Source organism: Anopheles merus, chromosome 2L (assembly GCF_017562075.2).
Source record: "Anopheles merus strain MAF chromosome 2L, AmerM5.1, whole genome shotgun sequence".
Classification (NCBI taxonomy): Eukaryota; Metazoa; Arthropoda; class Insecta; order Diptera; family Culicidae; genus Anopheles; species Anopheles merus.
The window spans coordinates 29095865-29111277 of NC_054083.1; the positions used below are offsets into that span (position 1 = coordinate 29095865).

Genomic DNA, 15413 nt, shown 5'->3' on the forward strand with positions numbered 1-15413 from the left:
GTCGCATGTGCGTACTCCTATTATGCTCCAATACACGGCGAATGTATATGTGTGCGCGTGTGTGCGTGTGTAAAACAGCTTGAGAAGTGAAGAAAGTAAACAGTTGCCGCACGCTGGCGTTGGAGAAGGAAGTAAGGCTTCAATATCGCCCTAGCAGGACTAGTAACAAAAGCCTTACCCCCATCATCAACAAGCCTGCATTGAAACATTGTATTTGCACATCCTTAGCGCACCGCCGTCCTTAGGAAACAAGCGCAAAATAAAACAATCGTACAAAGGACAACGAAACGCAGCAGAACATGTTGTCGTTTCTCATTTCTTTATTACTTCTTTTACCGTTGCCGTTTTCCATTGTGCGTGCTGCGTTCGGTGAGCAAAATTGTTGATGTGTGAAATGCCTGGAGCATAAATAGCTTCCACTATCTTGAGTAGTGAAGAGGAGCATGAGCAAACGAGTGTGGTTATGTTCAGTTGTGAGTGCATTTAATGTAGTATTTTTGTTTAAATTTTTCTTACTTTTCTTTTAAATTTGTTTCTTACGATCAGTGATTAAATCAGTGTCTGACGATAAATAATTTCGATGTAAGTTTAGTTTCAATATTACAGAAAATTTAATATAAATCGTTTTCTGTAATTATAAATAGTGAGTGTCGGGTGTGAAAGTGTGCTATCTTCAAATATTACCGTAGTGAACTGAACGAAAATTATCCCATTTTAAGTGTCGTGGTCTTACTGCAATCCTTTCGAAAACGAGTCCTATCCAATCAACTAGTTGCGGCAGGGGGGGCGGTGGGACGCAGAGTGAAGCACGTTAATCAACTGCGGAGGCGCTTGCAGGCGCCCGCAAGGAGATGAAAGTCACTACCGTGCGACGTGTTCTGCTCCGACGTAACTCGTGGGCAAGTACGTGCAACCGTGGCAGCGTCAGCGGGACGGTGAATAGCGAACGTTTCGGTGGTTGTTGGAGCCGCATTGTAGGAGGGTGTAAGGAACGCTTCAAAGCTGCACTCTGCGCCTGGGCCGGTGGAAGCTGGCGCAGCAGCATCAACAGTAACAACGACACCGCAGCCGCTGACATCGAACGGCCTAAGCAGCGAAAACAGTGCAGAAAAGTGGTGTTGGCAACATCGCGACAACGACGCCGGCATCGACACAATAGTCAATTCTTTCGGGAAGACAACGACCACGACGACGACGACGGCACCGGCGAGTACCATTGTTCCTGGGTGCATTGTTCTTGCGCCACGCCAACTCATCCGTGGGGCAGCATTTGCTCGCCGTTGGTAGCAGGGCGAACCGAAACTAATACGCATCCGTACCGTTGTTCGATTCAGCGCGTGAACAAACGTACGCCGCAGTCCTGTCAGCAGCCGAAGGTGCGACCTACGCTACGCTGTTGTTCGCCCAGCGTTCTACGGACACGTTACGAGCGACCTCTAGTGTCTAGTAGGCGAAAACCGTCCCACTTATCGGTGGTGCAACGTTATCGCTATCGCCTGTCCCGACGGAAGCTGCTGGCGGCAGGAGGGACACTCAAACAGCAAGGAAAGCGCTTAAACCATTGTGCCATTGCTTCATCAACGGTGCTAGTAGTGCGATCGCCGTCCTCCTCGTGCGGCCGTTGTCGATTCGATCGTGTCTTTCGTAGACCCACCACCATCTACTCCAATGATGGGCTACATCATGGGTTGTGCTTGTTTCAAAGGTGAGCTGAATGGTGCGACTTTTCAATGCTTTTTTATTATTATCTTTTCGCTCCATACGATAAGCGAAAATAGGTACATATGGTTGATTGGTGCGTACCAACGACATTCGAAACAATTTGTTTTCGATTACCGATAACAACCCATACACACATACACACGCTTTGATCGGATTTACGTTATTCAGTGTGTTTGTCTTGTGAAACTTAATCAATTTATTTTGGTGTATGGTTGTTTAAGTACTTAAATCCCTAAAATACCTTAGTAATAGTGTCACATTTATGTATATTTTGTAAATTATTTTCCACCAATGAAATTCTCCGCGGTCGATTGTGCTAAAAGCAAACCCAATTGGCAGCAATAAATCATACTTCCCAAAACTGACGAGAAAATCAAACTAACTACAATTAATCAATGCAAACCCCCAAACGACATCAGCACTAGAAAACACCTCTGCCAATGCGCCGACAGTCGATCTATACCCGATGCAACTGCCGCATTTTTTTTCTCCTAATAACACTGACTGGAATAAAACGACATTTTTGGCTGCGTCATTGGCGTGTTGCCTTAGTCGCTTTCGATGGAATTTGATTGGCAATGGCAACCGCGCTCGCCTGGTTCGATGACGTCTTGCTCGGCTCCTGCAATCATCAATCTTTTTTAACCCACTGTGTGTGTGTATGTACCACCGTACCTTCTCCACCGGTATGCCACCGGTCGCTATACGGCTTAATAGTTTCAATTTCTCCAGCCGCAGCCAAGCGCGCTGCACAACAGGAAATGATGTGGCTTTCCGGTACCGATAGACGGTACTAGCTAGGGGGTGTGCTAGTGGCTCGGGGCAGCAGCTCTATCGTCATTGTATCCCAAAGTTCACACGATAAATTGTTTGTTTGTCCACACGTACGGTGACTGCGTGTATATCGTTGAAGAGCAGAGTTTTTGTTGTTGTTGTTGATGTTCGGGAAAAGCGTGCTTTGTACCTCAGCACCAATCGAAGATTGATTTGGTTGATTTGCGTTCGGGCTTCATCACGCCTGGCTGAGCTTTTCACACATTTGAGCAAACTGAATGCAAAACGGTGTGTACAGCTCGTTGAACTCGGCATGTGCAGGTAAATAAATCAAACACAATAATTAATGCGCTGCTGCCGTTCAGCTTTTTTTTTTCAAAGTTTTAGTCACGTTAGAACGGCCAAGGTTGAGCTTTTTTGTATGATTCATAGTATGATGATTCCGCCATCTAAAACATTTCGCATTTTATATTTCAACTAACTTAGCTTTTTATAACCTTCTCTTTATCAAAACTGTACGTGAAACTGTTACTGTAATTGTCCTGAACGGTAACATGCTCCACTTGTTTATACCCGCTAGTTGAGTATTCAACGTGTCCTGTCAATGAAAGACATCTTACACACACTTTTAAATGAAATTGATAAAAAAAATTAAGCAAAAAAAAAATCAGCTTATTCCTCAGAAGGCAGTAAAAAATATTTGTGATAATATGCGCACCTTCTTTGTAGTAAATGTTTCTGTAGCAGTTGTAAAATCGTTGAATTTCATGTTGTAGTCCACAAAAAAGCTGGGCTATGCAAATTATTCACCCTACCACTCTCACTCCCATAATGTGCTCCAGAAAATTGAACTACATCTATCTTGTGTCAACACAACAGACACTAGACACAATCCTTCTGGCGCACAAAGATTTCGCCGACAAAGATCCACCGATTAAAATTGCACAATTATACAGCACGGGAATGAAATTAATATCACCCAAATGAGGGATACAAATGTGCACAAAGCGCCCAAGCGCTCGCATTGATATGACTGGGAATGGTGCTCATTTGGTACGTTAGGCAAAGCAGCAGTACGGAACCGGTGTTGCGAGTTTGTCAGACAGCTGTTGAAAAACGCATACTAATGAATTACTTTATATTCATCTAGCTATATCGCGTCATTTCGTTTCAGTGATATTGAATTTTCTGCAACAGCCTGAGCAAACGAGCACAAGGAGAAGATGATGCTGAGCGCGGAAAACTCTTACACTCTTTTCTTCTCATTTCCTGTGATAATGTCTTATTTTTCAACATGCTATTAAGTTACCACTTGAGAAACGATGGTTGCATTTATGCATAAATTATGCAGAATCAAGCTGCTAACTGTGCATCGTGTTTGTGTAAATAGTTTCACTTGGAAGCGTAATCCGTTCTCTCGCATATTTTGTGAAAATCATTCTCTCAAACATAGACTTCAAAAGTGTTGTTTTTTGTTTAAAGTAAAGTATGTACACATTACGCTATGTTGCGGGATGCATTTATTGAATTACACGCCGAACGACCTTACACCCGCTTACGCGTATAGTCGTCTAGGCGAACCGTTCTTGTAGCGGCAAATAAACTGTGGCGAACAGGTACCGACGGACACTCGCACAAATCCCGGTTCACAGTAGCACCCATCGGTGCAGGGTTCGGTGCATTCGGTGGTGCTGGTCAAGGTATCGCACTTTTTTTCACAATTCGCACTTCCGCATCGCCAACGTTCACCGAAGCGGCACACTAAAAGGGTAGGAGCAAAAAGCAAATCGTTATTTAATGTAACGTACGGTCCTGCGAACCGTCGACCCGTATTCTTACCGTCAGCAGCACCCACTGTCATGAGCAGTCCGAATGCCAGTAGGCAAAAGCACAGCACAACAACCACCTTCATGGTTGGATTTAACGAATAATTGGCACGGTTTTACAGAGTGCTGGAAAATCGGGGGAACCTACAGAAACGAATGAAAAGGTTGCAACTCGTGCTAGCTCAGCTCGTTACTAACTGCCATCGTACTTTAGGTTCAGATGATTGAATGTCTGTTTTTGCATCGGTTACGGTACAACTGGACAAACAACATGTACACGGGGACGGTGGGACGTTGTCTCCCAAACCAGACGGAACAGTGCGCGGCACGCATATTTCGTCGCGCTGTGAAATACATGAGTGATTGGAAGAAAGCCAAAGATGGATTGTCAGAATGTCTTGAATTTATCGTGCTTTATATTATAGATACGCCCAGCAAACGGACCTAATCGTCTGTAGATGATATTATGCCTGTCTAAATTTAATGACAACTAAACAATGGTATAGAAAGCTCATTGTTTGGAGATACAACTTCCCATGACAATGTTGCAGTTCCTCATTTCTGTGAAATGGTCGTTATTTGCGCAAGTGTCTTATGAAGACTTAGCGCGTGAAAAAACGTGCCTGTACAGATCGATTATCACAATGAACAATGCTTCATTTTCGCACAGAGTAGTATCGTCCGGAAACCCGATAAAATGTCTCGTTTCTCTATCCCGCGGTGGTCCACTTTCGTAGTGCTACTAGTGTCGATTATGGCGATAGGATGTCTCACTCTAGCTGTTGATCCTACGCCCATCCCAGACGGTAAGATGCTTATCATTGTGCCGCCAGCTAGTAGCTGTCAAATATCTTTACCCTCGCATTGCTCTATTACAGAGTATCCGGATATGATTTGCGATCGATTGAACGAAAGCTATGATCCATGTGGGAGCGGTTGTGGTGATTTGACCTGCCAGAACGTGCGCAAGAATAATATCCAGTGCGGTCGGCAATGCAAGGAGGGTTGCTTCTGCAACAGAGGATACGTTCGCAGTCGTAGCGGTAGTTGCGTGCCCTCGTACACTTGTGCTACCTTTGGTTAACGTTTGGTGATGAATAAAATAGAGAAAGTAGAAAACGTGAATGGAGGTCTATTAGGCAATAAAAGATGACTATTTCGTACTGTAGCATGTAATGTTACACTCTCACACACCAATTAAAGTCACATTGACTTAATAGGTTTGGCGAGGTTTCCAAAAACGTGTAATTTTATTTTATCACATTGCTGACAAAGCAGCGGATTTCTAGGTACACTCCCTTGACATATTAAGAGTAATCGGTGCGTTTATTGAGCAGGGTACAACAGCACAACAACATAACGTAACAAGTGTTTGCGCAGCTGGCTGCTGTTTGAAGTTTATTTGGCGTACGTACTTACCTCCCCGTGGCACACGCTTAGGCGAGATGCGCTAGACCAGTCAGGTTTTGCGCCTACTCGTTTTATATCAGTTTTGGGACGGATGATACACTGGACACGATGAGGCTGGCAACTAGTTACCTTGCAATTATCTTGATTATTGGCACGATGCTGACGGCGATCGTGGCACAAGGAACGGGTAGGAAGGCAGTTCTCAAGATGGTGTGTTTGTGTGTGATTGCGTTGTAATTATAATTGTGTTTCTGTCTCATTTGAAAGGTTCGGAATCAATCGTGTGCTACGATCCAAACGAAGTGTACGACGATTGTGGTCCAGCTTGTGGCGATCGTACCTGTACAAACCAGCGTAAAAATGACAGTGCCTGTAGACGTTCCTGCAATCCCGGTTGTTTCTGCCGGGGCGGCTATGTCCGTAACAAGTCCAATAGATGCGTTCCGTCGTACATGTGTCAGTCCATGGGTTAGCCGAGCGGTGCAGCGGAAAGTTGTCGTATTATCATTTCAGTGGCCCATTTTGCATCAATAAAGGCATAGAGAAATTACAACACAAACTGATGATTTTATTGCAACGTTGGATGCGGGCGTGAATCGTCTCCTACTTTCTGTATTTTTAGCAATTCTCTTAAATATTTGAAGCAATGTCTAGACTTCAAGAGGTTACCTATTTGAATGCTTAAAAAGAATAGTGTTATTCTTCAATTCCTCTACAATCATCATCACTGATCTTCAATTCGATTTTCAGTAAAAGCCTTTGTTTTCAGGATCTTGCTGTTTATTTTCTCAATAGTATTTGTTTACCATATTACAATAGCTACTTTAATTTCGATGTTTTGGTTTTCATCTTCCATTACTTTATTGTTTACTGCATTCACTTTGCGTTTGGCCTTCCATTGTTGATTATCATTCGCCGTGTTGTGTGATCGAATGCGTTATCCAAGATCATGTAAATATGTGACACACCGCTCGATTGAACTGCAAAATTAGACTAAACATATACCTCATTAATCTGGGTGGACAATGCAATACTCTTAGCTACTTTATAACGCACCTTTACCACAGCGGTAGCTCGGAATGCATCGGTCATGTTTGTCCCGCACGTAACCATTCCGGCAGAAGCATCCCTCGACACAGTGCTTGGTACACTGCAAATGATCACCACGACGCATATTCTCGCACGTACGGTCATCGCAGGAACTGCCACATTCGTTGTACACTTCGCGCGGATCGGTACACTCTATTTTTGGGGGCGGTGTTTCCTCCTCCGTTGCCTCCGTAGTGCTGGGCTCTGGCGTTGCCGGTACAGTTTCTAGGGAAGAAAAATGGGCATGATGAATGTCTTAAAAAAAAAGCTGGAATGAAAACTGTATGCAAGTCTCTTACCGCCATGTTCGGCTTCTTCGTCAGGTTTTTCAGCCGATGCTATGACGACGATGCAGATGACTAGCAACACCAGTGCAAGTACCCGTAAACGCGCCATACTGTAAACTTCTTCACCCGTAGGCAGAATCGAACAGAGTGAACGGAGGAACAGACATATCCGATTTAGTGGATCGACTCTCCTCGTAGCTTTGAGACTTTCTACAAAATCGTGGCTGGGCTGTGTTTGGAAATGGAACCACAGTTGTACAAACAATCTGGAATAATCGGGTTTGAAATGCAATTTTGGGTACAAAAAGTTTAATATTGCTCGTAGATTGAATTGCCGTGGTTTTGATACGGTTTTGTTAGTTATCTCCGCCCTAATTCATCACTTGCTCCTTCAAACTCGTAAAACCTTAAGAATAGGAATATAATATAGGCTAAGAAAAAGACATTAACATTGCGAGAAAATTTGTGGCACAAACACTCTGATATATATAAATCTGTATAACTATCGATACCTATTCATTATCTCCATCCACTCAAACATTAATAGTTTCCTTCGATTTTACTTTTCATTGCAGGTATGTGGAGAAAACAATACCCATCGATTTTCCGTTAACGTAAGAAAATAAAAATCGATACAAAACACACCCACCCATGCAAAAGATGAAGGAATGCCGCTCTGTCTCCGTGCGCTCGAGAGCACCGCGGCTGATTGCGGTGTGTTTTTGTATGGATCTAGTTTTGCACGACCGTTGATGGGTATGACTTGCTTTGTTGTTCATGGCTGGCTCTATCTGTGGCTCACTTTTGCGCTCTCTCACTCTCCCTCTCTTTCGCTTCGTTTCAACAATTGTGCTACGGGTGAGTTCTATAGTATGTTTTGAAATAGTTGTGGAAACAGTAGCAATAAAACTAAGAATTGAACACTTCGCTTCCGCCGGTTCCACCAACGGTGATGGAGGGAACAAGCGGTTGGTGAATGTTTTATCAAACATTACATCACTCCTCTACCAGCTGCGGGTGACGAGAACAGGCATTCCAGTGCCAGGTTTCGTGTCCTACCAGCTTTCGTAAACAGTAACGTTTCTCGACATTTCGATTGATTGATGGGATATTTTCCATTCCAATGAAAAGTGTGCACAAACGGGGGGGGGGGGGGGGGGTGAACTGCAAGCCGTTTTCTACTTTTCACTTTTTGGCACACTGACAGACAGACGACGACAGTGAGAGGAGGAAAGCAGGTGAAAACGAAAATTCCAATGCTAGCGCAGAAGCAAGAGAGGGAGGTAAACGCACTGCAAACGTTGAATTGATGCTTTCCGAACAGGAGGAAACTAACTGCCAAAAATATGCTGAACTTGACATGCATCCCCCCCCCCCCCCTCAGCGTTTTCGTATCTTCAGGCACCCAGCGACGGAATGTTTGTAAACAGAAATAGATGCACGTTCATCTTGCACGGTCGCACTGATTCGTGTGAATGGAATCGAATCGTAACCGTTGGTAGGGCGGTATAATGCGGGATGGCAACAAATGACGAAGGTATAGACAGGACGGTTTGCGTTTCGCTGTAGAGATGCGTAGGGCACTATGTAATCAAAGCTACCGACAGGTGGTGGGGAATTGAGTCATCGCAAGGTTGCTCTGTGCGTGCAAAACGGTGGAAGCAAAACAAAAACATGTAAACTATATTTGTTCGTAACCAAGATCCAGACCGATATTTTTAGCAAGTATCAGTCTGTATCAAGCTCCCCAGTACCAACGGTGGGTGATTTTTGGCGAAATACGTTCAGCAGATTAATCAGAAGTGCGAGCGAGAGCGTTATCCCGCTTCACGACATTGAACCTTGCAGGTTGCTAAGTGAGCGCGCGCACTACCTTGGCACTCACCGCATCAGTGTTACTAGGGAATTTCTATTTTTAGTGTGATTATTTTCAGAACTCAAGTAACACCATCTAACTGTCAAAATACTACAGGGTGGTTTTGAGTCGACCCGGCGGCTGACACGGACTCTGTTGACAATCACACAGAGAGTGCACAAATGTGTAGCTCAGTTCTCCTGACGGAAACAGAGAGAGAGCAAATAAGGGGAGGCTACTCCAAGTAGCCTAATTTATTTTTTCTCTCGTTCTTTTGCTCTCTTTTGCTGTTGATGTTGTTTGTAAATCGCTCTCAGATTTTCAATTTGAATCATTTTCCCCTCTCTATCTCGCTCTTTTCCTCTCTGTTTATTTTGCCACTCACCGAGCAGGCGCCGTTTGGGTTGGGACCACAGTGAGTGGCTGGGGCAACTTTCATTGAACTTGTGCGAGGTTGAATGTCCTTATTCTGATCTAGCTGTCAGTGACATACGTTTGAAGCACGTTTTGAACAAAAGGCTCTAACGGAACGAACAATTTCCTTTCTTGGTTCTAACGTCAAATAGGTTATTGTACATTTTTTTGTTCATTTAAATAATTCCTCAATAAAGACGATAAGTATGACTTTGGAGATAAACTTATTGACGCATGTATGTTAATCAATTTAAAGTAACCTATTTGTCTTGTTCCTGATATCATTTAAAAATTATCAATCTCACAATTTCTTACTATTATGTTCCTCAAAAAAAAACTTCTTAAAAGTCATGGTCATGGTAGTTGAAAGTCGTATGTCTGATCAAAGCTGTGTCATTTGAATACTACGTTCAACTTGCATTGTTTTCCTTTTTTTTGTTAAAGCTGTGTTGGTTTTTATAATATTTTCATTGGCTGAGTTTTTTTAATCGATAGAAGCAGGATATAAACTGTACTGTTTTGCTTCAGTTCAAATTTGATTAAAAAAATGGAAGTTGTATTGTTATTATTTCCCATCAACAGTTGTACATTTTGTAGGATAGGGAAACAATCTCACTATTAAGCTCACATTCCGTGACCAAGTATGCTAGGGTCACGTGAATCGGCTGGAGTAGCTCAACGCAGGCCTCCCCCTCTCTCTCTCTCTCTCTCTCTCTCTCTCTCTCTCTCTCTCTCTCTCTCTCTCTCTCTCTCTCTCTCTCTCTCTCTCTCTTTCTTTCTTTTCTCTCACTCTTGTTTAATTTCAAAGCTGTTATCTCGTTGATGGTGGTTGTGTAACTTTTGAAGGGTAAACAAACACTCCCGGTACAGCCTACTAATCTCACGTACACACACACCCATTCCTTTAATGTCATCCAGCCTCGCGGAATACGCCGCCACCTGCCGATCTCAAGAACGCTCGTAAGGCCGCATTTCACATAGCCTTGTAAATGGAAAATTCGGCTGCATTGTGCTGCTGCCTGTTTTACCGTCAGGTGGTCAAGGAGAGGGAGGTTGTATGATTCATCTGCCATAAACAGACAAATACACGCGCAGAGTAAATGGGTGGGTGTTTCAGCATATTTCTGTCATGCTTTCCCGGATGAGCAGACGTGCAAAACCCCTGGCAAAGGCTCAGCTGGAAACAAGGCATAAGAAGGTACACATGAAATGAATAACTTACGACGTTACGATGTGAAACATCTCCCAGAGAACTGACATCGGCATATCGCCCGGTTCATAGAAGTGGGATGCGAGATGGAATAAAATAAATCTACCAACAAAGTGAACTTCACAAGTGTTATGAATGTAGATAGACTGTGCTTTGGTATCACATTACCACATAAGCAACGGTTACGTAACGCCCACAAGGTTATAAACGTTTGGCCGTGGAAAACCCCTGAATGAATTTACACTCGACCAGGCGCCTCCATCACGGGTGGCAACATGGAAGTGGAAAGAAAGAAAGAGAGAGGTTTTAAATATCAATGTGAGTTGCTGTAACAGGTCATCACGTGGTTCATTATTTTTTAAATACGATTTTGAGTAGCCTGATTGTTTGCAATAAATATAATTTATAATTTAGAATAATCTGTTTAAAGCACTGGGCGTCTCCATCCGTAATTGCTAAATTAATTGCTTAGTGAAATTATTTGTAAAACTATACATGTTTTGTTCATACTTCAGATCATTATAGCTTGCTAATTATTGGTGCTTACTAACAAAATCGCTCCCCAATAGCATGCTGTTGATACTGTTTCCTTTTATCCATGGCAAAACGATTTCAATGTCTTGGGTATACAAATTAGGATTTTGTTTCCACCCAATGTTGTAGCTCAATTGTGACCACCACCACCTAGTATTACAACAGTTTAACTCACTTATTTAGCCTCGCTAAACCGTTCAAAACTCTCGCTCTCTTTGATTAAAAGCATGAATCACTCGAAAGTGCAGATGTTTGTGTAGCGAGTGAAAGTTATTATGCATATATTGACAGTTGTGTGGGTAACGCTGTGTGCCGTCATTTCCTTTTCGTAGCCAACCGGCTTTATGCCGGGCTACGAGCTGTTGCTGCGACGATGACGTTCCAGCCAAACAACACCCTTCGTGGTTATTTTATTTATTTTTTGTTCTACCATCGGCCAGTCCTTTGTTTCTTTTACTCTTCTGAGATCTACAGCATGCGAATATATGACGCTCAATACCTAGGAAAAAGAATTCTCACTCACCTTATTTTGATTCTCTCCATTATGTATTGTAGCTCTATTTTCTCGAGCCAACTCGTGCAATCTCAGCGTAACTCTTCCTCTCTCACTCTCTCTCTCTCTCTCTCTCTCTCTCTCTCTCTCTCTCTCTCTCTCTCTCTCTCTATTTCGCTCTGTTTTTTTTCTGAAAGTGGGAATAACCTCAAGATCAAGGTGTGTGGGTAGGGTGTGCACGAATTGATGACGAAAATCATCAAGATTGCGGCGCTGCATACGTAGCCAATGCCAACGAACGTTTGCGGAATGCCGATTTTACGTTTGAAACGGAATGCCTGGCCCGTACGGCGGGTAAAACGTCGTATGCTCAGTGAAGAAGGAGCAACGGTTGGATACTCGTTGCGTCGATGATTGAACGGAAGAAATCAGCAAAAGAGAGCGAGAGCGAGAGAGAGCGAGAGAGAGAGAGAGAGAGAGAGAGAGAGAGAGAGAGAGAGACCATTTTATACACATGCACATCGAGAGTGAGTGAGTGGGGTAAAGGACATTACGGTGCTTGCTGGTTTTTGTCTGTGCGGGACCAAAGTGGCAAAGAGATTCCGAGTCAGTCAGTCACTTTCCGGATCCCGTTCTGTTCGGTCATCGGTTTTTCGGTTCCGTGCGTATTGTGTGCGCGCACACACATACACAATCACACAAGCTCATACGAACACACGCACGCATACGCATTTATAAAATATAGCTACACCCGAGATAGCCTGATGTACGCAAAATTACAACCATACTGTCGTCTGTTTGCGTTCATCGACTCCCCCCGTACACCAGCCGCCCCAAAGTGGGTTTCCTTCCCCGATCGTTCGGTAAAGTTTTCACCCGGGCCCGGGCAAAGAGTGCAGTGGTGGAAGGAAAGGGATGACCTGTCTGTCAGGCCCGTTTAACGCAGGATTCGAAGCAAACGCGATGAAAGGAAGCGAATTCGTATTAATTTACGGAAAAGTTGTTCGCATGGTTTCATTATAGAAGTGTGTTGTGCAATTAAGTTGAGTGTGTTGCTGTGCGTGGAAAACCCGTTGAGGCTTCTTATTATTAGACCTGTTTAAAAGATGAGTGTTTTAAAAAAAAACATGTACCGTGTATGCTGCTGCAAGAAACGATCGATTGCGATAAATAAATACTAATAAGGCATGCTCATGTCACGTGCATCACTTTCATTCATAACTCTGTGTTATTAAAACATTCCACGTCGAACACGTACGCGTAACACGGGATGCTGAAATCAGGATGGAGTAATTAATTCTCCAAACATCCAATCGCAATATGTAATGGCACGTGATCAGAAATGTTGTACCGTCTTTCGCTTCGCGTGCAATGTTTCCCACGTCAGGCTCTACCTACCATCCTTTACCATGTCTGGACTGAAATTCCCGTGACTAAAATTCTGGGCGGCAGTGTGAAGATACAAAAAAAAACTGGAAAGCTTTAACCAATCGATCCTCCTTACTGAAACGAGTGTAGTGCAAAGTGAAACGTCAAACTTATCATCCTCATACCAACAACACATCACTAATAGTAGAACGGGACAACAGCAGATGAACTATATTTTTATGGGCAATTGTTAAAAGTAGCTTGTGAAGGTTGCAAACAAAACCTTGTGAATAGTAAGTTCGTATGCCGGAATATAAAAAAAATACGGTTTCCACACTGTGCTGGTCGCATTGGGAGGCTGAAAGGCATGCTACAGCACAATGATTACTACCCAGCTGTAGCTCTCAGCTTGGCCAGCGAGTGAGCCCGGTTATCCCCGGAGTTGCAGAAACTTGACTCGCTAACCGCACGCGCTCACACACCTTGGTGGTGAAGGCCACAGGGTACAAGGCCGTTACGGAGTTTGTAACCATTGCTGAGGAGACTCGGAGTTTTTGCACGTTTGTACGCGCAGATCCGGTTTGCGCGCTCTGGTGTTTTTTTGGTGTGCGGTGCAGAAATATTTGTGCAGGGATATGGTGTACCTTTGATTAGTGGAAACTAGCCGTAGCGTCTAGTGCAGCGTAGAAAAGACAAACATTTTATCTGTATATCGGGTGCGTCATAAAAGTGTGGAAGAGTTTACAGAAGAAAAGTATATTTATGATAGCTGTATAAGACACAGCTGCTGTTGTGAATAAGCAAATATATTAAACAAAAGAATGTTACATACATAATCGCCCGTAAGTGTGTTGATAAAAGAAGATTAGTGTGAATCGTTTTTAAAATCGGACAACTATTCGCTCGAAAAAAGACATTCTCTTAGATTTAACATTCACAAAATCGTGCTCGATCCCTTTTCGGGCACGAGAAGAATTCAGCCCCGGTCCGTTACATTCCGTTGTCCACGACAGACATCGTGTGCGGGGTCTGTGTGTGTTTATGTGTGTTTTCGGCGGCTTGAACCGAACGATTTTTCCACTACAACACGTGATTGCAAAGGAAGAGGCAGAAGTCCAAGCTCGATACCTATAAACGTTTTGCTTTCGGTGTGCACAAACCTACAGCATCGCCAGCATGAGTGGCGTTGGCTTTCTGGCCACGATGAAAACGTTTGCCCCGAGCATTCGGCGGCGGCGGCGCATCGAGAAGCAAAATCTGGAGTTACATAACAACCATAACAACAATAACGGTGGTGGAGGCAACAACAGCACCGGCTGCAATCATGGCGGAGGAAGCGGTGGCTCCACGCCGGGCAGTGGGGCCGGAACTCCGGGCACCAACAATGCTGGCATCTCGTCGACCGCATCCACGCCGACCGGTCCGTCGGCGGCCAGCGGCATACTCGGTGGCGTGGGAGAGGTCATCTCGCCCGGTTGGGACATTGTGCCACCGATCACGCCACCGGCCGCCTTTCTGCCGCCCGGCTACAAGCGTCTCTCGATGAAGGGTAAGCCGCCTGCCCGAGAAATTCTTCCTTCATCGCCCCTTCCGACCATTCATGCTCATTTCATCATCCTTTCAACCAAGGCCCTTTTTTCCTTCTTTGTTAGTTTGCCATTTATGATATGTCATTTCGTGGCCATTGCTACCTCCCCGTTCATCTCACTTTTTCCCTCACGATTGATCATAATCATCAGCATCAAAAACATCGTCGCCGTTTCATATTATCACCCCCTACACATCGTCACTTGTTCGCCGGGTGGGATAGAGGATTGGTGGTAGCTTCGGGCACCCGAAAGCATCGTAATCCTTTTTATCGCCCATCCGCTCCGGGATTGATTAACCTGGTCCTTGGTGTAGCATAAGAGGTTGAATTTTTTACACCATTTTTGTTGTTGTTGTCTTGCTGATGTGCTTTTTGGGAAGGATGGCGGCTAAAAGTTAATGCAAGATATAATCTTTTTTCTTATACTGCCAGCATAAGAGTGCGATGGGCAGAGTAGGGTTGTAAAACCAACAGGCAAAAACATGGTCTTTTCTGTTTTGGAGGGTACTCTCTTAACAGCTTGGGTTCAATTGTAAAATGGCAGCAAGGCCTGAGGTTTGTTTACCCTGCAGATGATTCCTTTTATTTTTGGAAAATAAAGAAAAGGTGAAGTGAGCGTTACATTTTACAAAAACGTAGCTTAGATGTAATCTTCATCTGAGGCCATGGTTTCAAGGTCAAGGGTATTGTTTAGCTGCATTCGGGATTGCGTGTATCTCGTGACTCTGAACTTATGTAATAAGGAAAAATGGGAAAATAAAAATTCGAAAAAGTCTGTAAAATTATATTATAAAAAAATCATTTAAAAAATAATGTGCATTTTGTATTAAACTCAGTTAAAGA

The 15413-nt window shown here is 43.8% G+C and overlaps 5 protein-coding genes across 13 annotated transcripts in view; 3 read left to right on the top strand and 2 right to left on the bottom strand.

The window, feature by feature from the left end:
* The window catches only part of LOC121591706 (homeotic protein female sterile), a 141720-nt gene that overhangs the window by 69607 nt on the left and 56700 nt on the right, over positions 1-15413 (top strand). The gene's annotated exons all lie outside the window — the stretch shown is intronic.
* Positions 4000-4537, bottom strand: LOC121591713 (inducible metalloproteinase inhibitor protein-like). Its single transcript, XM_041912552.1, has 2 exons — positions 4336-4537; positions 4000-4257 (listed from the first exon to the last, which is right to left on the bottom strand). Exons 1-2 carry the CDS (start codon positions 4406-4408, stop codon positions 4052-4054), a joined length of 279 nt encoding a protein of 92 aa, XP_041768486.1. The 5' UTR covers positions 4409-4537; the 3' UTR covers positions 4000-4051.
* Positions 4924-5569, top strand: LOC121591711 (venom peptide SjAPI-2-like). The gene is made up of 2 exons (XM_041912550.1): positions 4924-5128; positions 5201-5569. Exons 1-2 carry the CDS (start codon positions 5020-5022, stop codon positions 5404-5406), a joined length of 315 nt encoding a protein of 104 aa, XP_041768484.1. The 5' UTR covers positions 4924-5019; the 3' UTR covers positions 5407-5569.
* Positions 5736-6290, top strand: LOC121591712 (chymotrypsin-elastase inhibitor ixodidin-like). The gene is made up of 2 exons (XM_041912551.1): positions 5736-5919; positions 6000-6290. Exons 1-2 carry the CDS (start codon positions 5841-5843, stop codon positions 6203-6205), a joined length of 285 nt encoding a protein of 94 aa, XP_041768485.1. The 5' UTR covers positions 5736-5840; the 3' UTR covers positions 6206-6290.
* LOC121591710 (venom peptide SjAPI-2-like) lies at positions 6527-7294 on the bottom strand. Of its 2 annotated transcripts, XM_041912549.1 has the most exons (3): positions 7121-7293; positions 6789-7046; positions 6527-6725 (listed from the first exon to the last, which is right to left on the bottom strand). In XM_041912549.1, the coding sequence occupies exons 1-3, from the start codon at positions 7215-7217 to the stop codon at positions 6721-6723; spliced, it is 360 nt and encodes a 119-aa protein (XP_041768483.1). In that variant the 5' UTR covers positions 7218-7293; the 3' UTR covers positions 6527-6720. The 2 variants fall into 2 exon arrangements, with proteins under 2 accessions (XP_041768483.1, XP_041768482.1); XM_041912548.1 differs by lacking the exon at positions 6527-6725 and having other exon boundaries at positions 6778-7046; positions 7121-7294.

Excerpts from the sequence above, each read along its gene's own strand:
- LOC121591713 (XM_041912552.1), bottom strand. The coding sequence starts at position 4,408 with ATGAAGGTGGTTGTTGTGCTGTGCTTTTGCCTACTGGCATTCGGACTG. Across the intron at positions 4,258-4,335 it reads GACAGTGGGTGCTGCTGACG|TGTGCCGCTTCGGTGAACGT; the intron begins GTAAGAATACGG and ends CTACCCTTTTAG.
- LOC121591711 (XM_041912550.1), top strand. The coding sequence starts at position 5,020 with ATGTCTCGTTTCTCTATCCCGCGGTGGTCCACTTTCGTAGTGCTACTA. Across the intron at positions 5,129-5,200 it reads TCCTACGCCCATCCCAGACG|AGTATCCGGATATGATTTGC; the intron begins GTAAGATGCTTA and ends GCTCTATTACAG.
- LOC121591712 (XM_041912551.1), top strand. The coding sequence starts at position 5,841 with ATGAGGCTGGCAACTAGTTACCTTGCAATTATCTTGATTATTGGCACG. Across the intron at positions 5,920-5,999 it reads GATCGTGGCACAAGGAACGG|GTTCGGAATCAATCGTGTGC; the intron begins GTAGGAAGGCAG and ends CTCATTTGAAAG.
- LOC121591710 (XM_041912548.1), bottom strand. The coding sequence starts at position 7,217 with ATGGCGCGTTTACGGGTACTTGCACTGGTGTTGCTAGTCATCTGCATC. Across the intron at positions 7,047-7,120 it reads CGAAGAAGCCGAACATGGCG|AAACTGTACCGGCAACGCCA; the intron begins GTAAGAGACTTG and ends TTTCTTCCCTAG.